The sequence below is a fragment of the Electrophorus electricus genome, chromosome 8 (assembly GCF_041902795.1).
Source record: "Electrophorus electricus isolate QZ-2024a chromosome 8, ASM4190279v1, whole genome shotgun sequence".
In the NCBI taxonomy this organism is placed as follows: Eukaryota; Metazoa; Chordata; class Actinopteri; order Gymnotiformes; family Gymnotidae; genus Electrophorus; species Electrophorus electricus.
Genome location: NC_137504.1, coordinates 32157501 through 32166208, shown reverse-complemented (window position 1 = coordinate 32166208; position 8708 = coordinate 32157501). Strand labels below are relative to the sequence as shown.

General features: G+C 40.7%; 2 protein-coding genes across 7 annotated transcripts in view; one reads left to right on the top strand and one right to left on the bottom strand.

Annotated features, from left to right (window-relative positions):
* Positions 1–1333: 1333 nt before the first annotated feature.
* On the bottom strand, positions 1334–5693 carry LOC118241602 (complement C1q tumor necrosis factor-related protein 3-like). Of its 4 annotated transcripts, none has more exons than XM_035527686.2 (5): positions 5265–5469; positions 2890–3020; positions 2682–2732; positions 2317–2439; positions 1334–2102 (listed from the first exon to the last, which is right to left on the bottom strand). In XM_035527686.2, the coding sequence occupies exons 1-5, from the start codon at positions 5270–5272 to the stop codon at positions 1819–1821; spliced, it is 597 nt and encodes a 198-aa protein (XP_035383579.1). In that variant the 5' UTR covers positions 5273–5469; the 3' UTR covers positions 1334–1818. The 4 variants fall into 4 exon arrangements, with proteins under 4 accessions (XP_035383579.1, XP_081576182.1, XP_081576183.1 ...); XM_081720057.1 differs by lacking the exon at positions 5265–5469 and adding an exon at positions 5614–5693 and having other exon boundaries at positions 1337–2102; XM_035527687.2 differs by having other exon boundaries at positions 1338–2102; positions 5347–5443.
* The window catches only part of rnf214 (ring finger protein 214), a 7148-nt gene continuing 3284 nt past the window's right edge, over positions 4845–8708 (top strand). The window contains exons 1-11 of one of the 3 annotated variants that reach the window (XR_003411924.3): positions 4845–5129; positions 5478–5543; positions 5640–5823; positions 5987–6046; positions 6510–6650; positions 7149–7282; positions 7402–7470; positions 7801–7897; positions 8093–8181; positions 8289–8376; positions 8551–8646. Coding sequence is in view for 2 of the 3 variants with exons in the window: in XM_027028627.3 (XP_026884428.2) it covers positions 5491–5543; positions 5640–5823; positions 5987–6046; positions 6510–6650; positions 7149–7282; positions 7402–7470; positions 7801–7897; positions 8093–8181; positions 8289–8376; positions 8551–8646 (1011 nt within the window). In the remaining variant the exon portion in view is untranslated. The remainder of the gene's footprint in view (positions 5130–5477; positions 5544–5639; positions 5824–5986; positions 6047–6509; positions 6651–7148; positions 7283–7401; positions 7471–7800; positions 7898–8092; positions 8182–8288; positions 8377–8550; positions 8647–8708) is intronic. The other 2 variants (XM_027028627.3, XM_027028626.3) reach the window with 2 other exon arrangements.

The window sequence follows — 8708 nt, the reverse complement described above, 5'->3', positions numbered from 1 at the left end:
ACAACCTTTCCAGTCTGAATGACACTCTGATGTCACTGTTGTATATCCTGGTGAGATGGATTAGTGAATCAATGTCTTGTTTACTTCTGGCACATAGCTTGCCATCTTTCATGTACAGGAGGTTGCTAATGGTATCAGTAGCTATTCACTGATTGGTTTTCAGGGCATCTCCTTGGTAAATCCTGCACTTGATGTGTCTCATGCTATTGGCTTGGCCTCTAGGGTCATCTTCCACAGCCCCATTAAGTTCTTGATAAAAGCTCTTAGTGTCCTGTTGAGGTTATACAGCCTCAAGCATTCCAAGATGTGTGGGACATTGAATCACAGGCTTTCTTGTAGTCAACCCAGGCGGTTGTACAGGTTGGTCTGTCTGGTGTGACAGTATCATTGACTGTTTTATCCACCAGCAGCTAGGCGTTTGACTCCTCTGGGTTCTTGCCAATGCCTTTCTGGGCCCTGCTCATGAACTGAGCAATGTGCGTATTCATCTGCAAACTTATACATTTCACCTACATCGTACATTTATCCTTAATACATTTTGGAACCAAACAATATTTCTTCAATTGAGTTTTATAGTAGAAAGAAAGAAAATATTTTTCATTTTCAAAAGGACAACAAGCAGTGAGTGCTGCTGCGTGTTCTGTAAGTGTTACGTTGCCATCTAGTGTTTAATTGCAAAACTGTTTGTGAAGTCATAAGTCTATCCCACTAGGTGGTGATGTGCATTTGGGACCTGCACAGAAAGATGCTCGGTGGACTCAGTGTGTGGATTCATTGCCGTTCCCACTACTAATGTTCCAGGAGGGTGGTCTCCAGGACTGCCTATGAGGTCACGTAGCATAGCTGCATCTGACCAGGTTTCTCAGAGGCATTTTATCCTAAAGTCTGTGGAGTCTCGTAACAACAGAGGACTGAAGTCATAGCCATAGTTTTTCATATGATAGGAGAGTGAGAAAAGTATAAAAGAAAATATTTAAGAGAGGTAAAGCAAGGGCCCTGTGATAGATGTGTCAGTTGGATGTGTGAGGGACATGTGAGATATTTGAAGAGCACAGCTCACTGAAGGATGTGGGCAGAGGGAGTCACCAGGTTGTCTAGTGATCTCTCTCTCTCTCTCTCTCGCTCTCTCTCTCTCTCTCTCTCTCTCTCTCTCTCTCTCTCTCTCTCTCTCACTCTCTCTCTATCTGTCTGTCTGTAACACAGCTATTTGGAAATACAGGAGTGGTAAGGAAATATATTTACATATTTCAAGTGTCTCCATCCAGAGACCTCAGGAATTCCCCAGACCTCTTTAACATTTCTACCTTCCACATTTCAAAACTGATTCCTTCAGTTCAGCACGCCTTCCATTACAACTATTTCTAATGTAGACTGGTTCCACAAATGGGACATCCTCCTGACCCTCTTTGCCCACATCCTTCAGGGTCACGAGATTGTCTAGTGCTCAGGGTACATGTCTGTCACCTGGATAATCTGGGGTAAAGGCTGTGTGTGGTTACTGCAGTTTTGGGTAGAGACCCACACATATGTTAGATGATAAAATGATTTACTGGGGTATTTTTTATTATTATATTTTAAACTAGATTCATATACAGAGATACAGCTATTTGACTTCAGGTTTTGCTCATTTTTAGAATCAAACAATGTTATTTGCGGAAGCAATGACCAAGGACCAGATTTATCATTCCACTGATAAAGGATATTCTAGAACTCAGACGCCCTTGGATTTTGGACAGTAAACATTTTTGGACCCATTCCAGAATTTTGAGAGGGATAACATTTTACAAACGGAACTGCAGGGATATCAAAGGTCAGTGCTCACACTGTGATGACAAGGAAGCCACTGAAGACGGTGCGATTATTTATGTGGTCATCGTAGAGCTTGCTGTTTGCAGGGAGTTGTGTGTAAACTACATCTCCTGCCTCCAGTTGCACGGTCACTCCACCAGAGAAATATGTCATATAGCCATTGCTGTATTTAGCTAAGTTTGTCAGCAAGTCTGAATTTTTATACAGATTCAAAGCCATGGCATTGCTGTCAGCATTTCCACAGGCTGTGAACCCGATGTAGTAGATGCCTCTGACTGGAGCGGTGAAGATTCCTGCAGGAAGACACATACAGGGATAGGCTTTTCAATGGTCATTTAAAGAGGTCAAGTCCAGAAAATTCCAGGGACTAACTGCAGTTTCAGTTTACTATACTTAAAGATGTAGAGGCAGTAAAAATGTCAGTATATATATATATATATATATATATATATATGTGTGTGTGTGTGTGTGTGTGTGTGTGTGTGTGTGTGTGCGTGCTCACTTTACCTGTAAATAGGTTATAGGCTTGTCCAACATTTGTGATGACTTTAGGGTAGACTATAGTAGAATCAACATTAAAAGGCCCCACAGAATCAGCCAGAGATGCTGAGAATGCCACCTGTGATTTTTCTGTGCCATCACAATAACATCAAAACAACAGCTTTTGTAATATTCAGTAGAACAACATCAGACCAGTGTAAACCAAATAGTTTTTAAATCATTTATCCATTTTAACTAATCTAGTGAATAACACTATTACATTGCTAACATACTTTATTTAAACTGAACTGTGACTGTAGAGTTGTTGTTTAGGTCCAGTTAGCAAAACCCCTTTTAGGTCACCTGGCCTCCCCTGCCGGAGACCCTCTTACCTTTCAGAGTTTTCAGTTCCAGCTCAGCTGTTGTAACTCTGGCCTCTAAAGCTGTTGTGAAATATTAGAAAAAGTGATGGACCAGTGACTTCCTAATTCTAAATAAATTAAATTCACCTTTATGCCATTTTACCTTTGGAAAACAAACAAATTAAATCAAAGTGAAAATAATTTGACTGTTGGATCTGATGGCTGATTGACGTGTTACCTGCGTTCTCTTTTTCCATATACCTCAGCTCCATACGGATCTCCGTTATTCTGTCTCGCAGGTTCACTAGCTCGGTGGTGACGTCTAGGTGTGGGCTGGTGGTGTCCTCTCCCCCAGCTCCCTGTGAACTGCTGTGGGACAGCAGACACAGAAAAGTGACTATGGTTGCTCTCTGCATCTTTACTGCCAATTCCTCTTCTTCAGACTCCCTCTGCAGTATCTCCCGCTCCTTTAAATATGTGGTGAGCTCAGTGTTTCATAATATGCTTAGTCATAATATGCTTGTGTTTGGTTGCAGTATTCTGAAAGATTTGTACATCTGGTGATGATTGATAATGCGCTTGTTTGATTTGGTGTGAAAGATCCCACCTGCTGTGCAGTGTTTCAACTCTCATAAAATCAAAAGTCACATTTACCTGATGCTTTTATACAAAGCGACTTACAATTACAACTGAGTATAACTTGAGCAATTGAGGGTTAGGGGTCTTGCTCAGGGACCCAACAGTGGTGAATTGGCAGTGGTGGCCATTGAACCAGCAATCTTCTGATTACAAATTAAGTACCTTAATCACTGAGCTACCACTGCCAAGAACACACATACAATCTCACAGAAAAAGATAGAAACCTAAGAACATACACAGTCAAATGCATCTTCTGAGAGTACACCAATTCACTTACAATATACTTGTTATTTCCTTTTATTTTTTCAAGATATATGCAAATTATCTAGTAAGATGATAAGCACCTTTCATAGTAGCATAATTTACTTTAATATGCAAGTTATTTCTCGATGGACATGCATGCAGACAGACTTTTCTTGGAACCTCTGGTTCACACCCCTGTACCCCCTTTTAAACACAGCAGTCAGCTTCTTTGCCTGTAATAAATCCACTTTACAATGTTTAGCATTATATGTCTTCTATAGTTCCCTCTTTAAAATGTTGCTTAACATAAACTACAACCAAGGCAAGAGCAAGGTCTAAAAATCAATAAATCAGAATGGGCTAACTCGAAAAGTGACCACACAGTTCAATTAAGGTCCCATGGGGATCAATCAGATAGATCCTGAGGGAAACGATGATTCATTAAAGGTTTACACAAGTATGCACACATTTTTCAGATAATATTATTAATAATAATAATAGATATTATATATCTATATATCTATATCTATCTATATATATATATATATATATATATATATATATATATATATATATATATATATATATATATATATAGAGAGAGAGAGAGAGAGAGAGAGAGAGAGAGCGCATTATCTGCAGTACTGTGATATCGTTGCACTCTCTCAAGGTCACAGGTGCGAGAATCTCACAGTACACACACACACAAAGTAAACAAAATTAAAAAATACAAGAGGAAATTCATGCCAGCAGTAGACTATTCCTCAGACTCTGAGAGATACAAAGTTTTTGAACAGCAAGTTCAGGGAATCACCGGGAAACTCATATAAGATTTTCTCAGGTGGTCAGAATCACTGAAACCTTTCAGGTAGGTTTATACACAAGAGTATAAGCCTAAATTCAAAATGAACAAGTTTAAATATGCTCTGTTGTCTTATCAATTTTAGTGTAATGCTTCATAAAATATAGAAACTTCCAAAACCTCAAAGATTCATTTATATTAAAGTTAGATGTAGCTGAGTGTATAGTAGACCTCAACAACAAAGATACATTGTACTTTATTTAGTTTTTACAGAGACGTCTGGAGGCACATAATTTTCCCTGTCTCATCCCAGTATCACAAACTTGTTTGGCCCTACTTTTTTTACGGGGATTTGTTTATTTATTTACTTGCAAAGAATTTTCAAAGCCCTTTAAAAATTGGGAAATACTGTTCCAAAACAGCTTTGCAAAAACCTAAACTGAGAAGAGCTTTTAATTTCTTTTATTAGTTTGCCAGAAACATAGTGGGCATGTATATGACGTTTCCTCTTGGTATAAATGTGGACAGTGTGGCTGGTGATGCCGTTACTGCTTTGTAGAAACGTTACTAAATGAATATGAAAGGGACACAGTTTTGCTTGAAATAGCAAACTTCATACAACCAACTCCGAAAACCACGCCAGAGACCGGAACGAGATTCACACAAGACAGCCTGCTATTCTATTTTCTGACTTTAGCCAAGTTACTTTTAGAAAGATTTTACGGTGTTGCTTTTTATAAATGCATTTGATAGCATGATACCTTGATTACGGACTACGTGATCAAACCGTATTGGTAAATATCCTATGCATCGCTTGTAACTTGGAACTCTACTTTTATAACCCTAACCTAATTGTTTCAGTTTTCCGTTTGCTTCTGATACTAGCTAACGTTTGTGGAAATGTTGGCTAACGCTAGCTAGCAAGTTACCTAGCCATCTGGTGAATGCTTCTCTTAAATGTTGTTAAATTAAAAATAATAGCTAACACTTATGTTATGAAATTGATTTAACCTGGCCAACTGATTGATATAATCCAGTCTGCCAGGACTCAGGACAGAGAAGCCAGCAGTTTAATTCAAAACAAAATCCAACCGAGTTGTGCTTTTATCTGGGGTATCGTAACTAGTTAATGCATTTCTAAGTTAGTTTTTAGACATGGACGTTCCTCGGACGGATTGGTGTTTGGCATGTGATGAGGACTTAGTTGGGTAAGTTAAATTGGTTATTTATTAATTTATCTTTGCGCAGTTTGGTTCCCTTCAATGCTCGAGCGCCAACCTTGGCTATCCGCCTTGTGTTTCCAGTCGGAGAGATGATCCCGTTGCACCACCCTACACCTCGCCATGGGACATACAAACTAATATTTGGTCCGCTCCGAATTCTTTCGCGTCTGGGTCAGAAACAGCAGAATCGGATGTCGGATTCTTTGAACACAAAGACTTCGTTACTATGCCAGTCAACACAGAAATCAAGGACCAGAACGTCCAGGTAGGTGCCAAGCTCCAATCACTGGTCTTGCTTTGATCATCCGTCAATAACCTACGGTAGCCGGTCAGGCAGCGTTTTGACGGACGATCATAGCAAGACCAGTATTAGCAAAAACTCTTAGCATCGATGCAGTGTTGTAAGCATTTTGTTGTCTCTACCGTAGACAGAGAACTTGGTTGAGGAGAAGGGCAACAACACCAATGATGACTGGCATTTACATATGGTACATTTCTTCTTTTGACTGTTTTATCGCGCACCGTAGCTATATAGGATATCCTTCTTCAATAGATTACTGGGTCGGACAGCAAAACAGTTGTCCGCGTTATTGGACTCCCTGCAAATGGATATTTGTGTGATTGTTCGATAAGTTCAGTCAGTTATTAATAAATAGCACTTGGAAATTGTACCTCAATTTTAGACAAGCACTATCTCTGTATCTATATGTTAAAAAATCAGAAGAAATGTAGAGCTTCCATTTCTTCCCAGATCAGGTTTTACCAGCAAAAATTAGTGCTTGTAATCCCAAAGAGCAAAGATTCGAAATGTTAGTATCTCACGATTATGAGTAAGAAAAAGAACATGTTTGTTGGTGTCTAGTGCACATTTGTCAGTTAGGAACTAAAATGGCCCCTCTTTACACTTTTGCTTTGTGGGTTTGTGTCCTGCTCTGTGCTTGTGTGCTGCAGCGGTCCATAGATGAGCACAGCACCCTGCTTGCACAGCAGTATGAAGCTCTGATAAAGCAGCAGGCTTCTGGCCAGGCTGACCACAAGGCCCGCATTGAAGCCTTGGGGCAGAGGAGAGACGAGAAGAAAAGCCAGCACCAGGTCCCGTTCCCAAACTTTCACCCAAGTTTGATCAAAGCTGTGCATCGAGGGAAAGTGTCTAGAGAGGGGGAGGTCCAATCCAGCAAATCGACTCCTTAGCAAAGAAAAGAGACCTAGTTAGTGAGGAAGTGTTGTGCTGAATTGGAACTGAAGTCTATAGACACCTTGATACTCGATCCACAGAGCTGAAAACTTGTAGTGTTCAGTACCTGTGTGTGTGTGTGGTGTTTTGTTTTGTTTTGTTGTTTTTTCTTTCTCTTCTAGGTATTCTGTAATCCTTCTAAATCCAAATGAGGGGGCAGAGATCCACAGCACAGAGTCTGTGTTTGTTGTTCCCTGACCAAGCAATTAAAGACTTGAACCAATCAAGACTTATTTGCTAAAGATGTGTTGAACCTGTGGTTTTAAACTCAGTCTGGTTCTTTGAGGGTAAGATTGAAGACCTCTACCATCTGCTGCTGTGCTGCCAACTGGTTGGTTGTTTTCGGGTTTGTGCAGAGTCTGCTCATGAAGATCGAGTCTTTGCATGTGAAGCTGGACCTGAACAGCAGCAAGACCACTCGGAAGAACTTCATCGTGAAGCTAGAAGAGCTCAAGGCAGAGAAGGAGCGTATGCTTGATGGCCAGAGAAGGTGATGAGAGGACAAAGATTTTTTATTTATTTATTTATTTTTTTTTTATGAAGAAGCACATTGGCATTGTTGTTCAGTGTTATGAATTAAAACATAATAAAAAATTGTGTGTGTACTAGGTTGGCACAGGAGTTAGAAGAGGTGGACAAAAAGCTGAAGATGCTTATTGAGGAACAGAGCAGCGAGAAGTAAGAACCAGCCCACAGCAAACTGAACACCTTAACACACCTAAACACCTTAACCTTAAGACTCTCCTGCCCTCCTCTACTACTTCAGTCCAGCACACAGGTGGTCAACTTTGAGCCTGGATTGCCATAGCACGGAACAGTGTAGTTTTCAACCTGCTCCAGCACACCTGACTCAGTTAATCCGTTAAACACCAGTGCCTTGGTGAGCTCAGCCAAGTGTGTTAGACCAGGCAGAATGCTGAACTGTGTAGTGCTGTGTTGCTGTGGGCTGATCATAAGTAAACTGATCAGTGATGGTGTTTGTGTGTGTTCACTTGTTTTGTTACACAGGATTTCATGGCAAAAGGATATAGATGATTTGCAAGCAGAAAAAGACATAATTGTCAGACAAGTTGAAGAAACCAGTCAGGCAGCTTTAAAGGATGAGGTAAACACTATAACGATCATTGTCACATGGGTTACAGCTCCGCCCATTATCCAAAGAAAGTCCTGCCCACCACTGCCTCCAGTATTTCTCTGCTGTGCCCTTTTTACCACCCAACAAAAAGTAATAACATTTATCTCATTGATATTTAAAGGCCTCTTGATTTAAGGCTGTGTGTGTGTTGCGGGGGTGGTATAGATCGCTGCTGTAGAGTCTCAGAGAGAGGTAGCAGTTTCCCAGGTAGAAGACTGGATTGCAGAGGCTGAAAGATACCTTGGCACTCTCAGGTAGTTTCCATCTGTGTGGACATACCTGTGGCTGAACGAATGCTGTATGTTTTTATTTTGGTGTGTGTGTGTCAGGGAATGTTTAATAGTGTTTACTCTATGCACAGGTTGGATCCTTCCCCACAGCATGGACGACAGCGACTAGAGTGGGAGAAAAATGTGGTGGCAGTCCGTAACGGCCTCACGGGACTACAGGTGAGCTGTGGGGCTAGTGGCCTTAAAGTACACCTGAATTACAGGTGAGGTGAGGGTTGGTGCTAGTGTATCTAGATTACTCATGAGGTGAGAGGTGTGTAATTCTAAATTGCATCAGAGTTTGTGCAGTTATCAGTTACCCTTTCTACAATTGTTTTTTTTTTTTTTTTCCAGAATAAGTATGATGAGAACCTTAAACTTCTACAGAAGGGTCAGCAGTTGGACATTTTACCCACAATCCCCTTGCCTTCCCTGCCTGTCGTTCCCACGGTAAGCCCCTTTCTGTCTGACTGAATAGGTGATTGCGCCACACTGTGCTTTGAGCATTGTCA

Excerpts from the sequence above, each read along its gene's own strand:
- LOC118241602 (XM_081720056.1), bottom strand. The coding sequence starts at position 3,067 with ATGCAGAGAGCAACCATAGTCACTTTTCTGTGTCTGCTGTCCCACAGC. Across the intron at positions 2,440-2,681 it reads GGAACTGAAAACTCTGAAAG|AAAAATCACAGGTGGCATTC; the intron begins GTAAGAGGGTCT and ends GTGATGGCACAG. Across the intron at positions 2,103-2,316 it reads AGCCTATAACCTATTTACAG|GAATCTTCACCGCTCCAGTC; the intron begins GTAAAGTGAGCA and ends GTCTTCCTGCAG.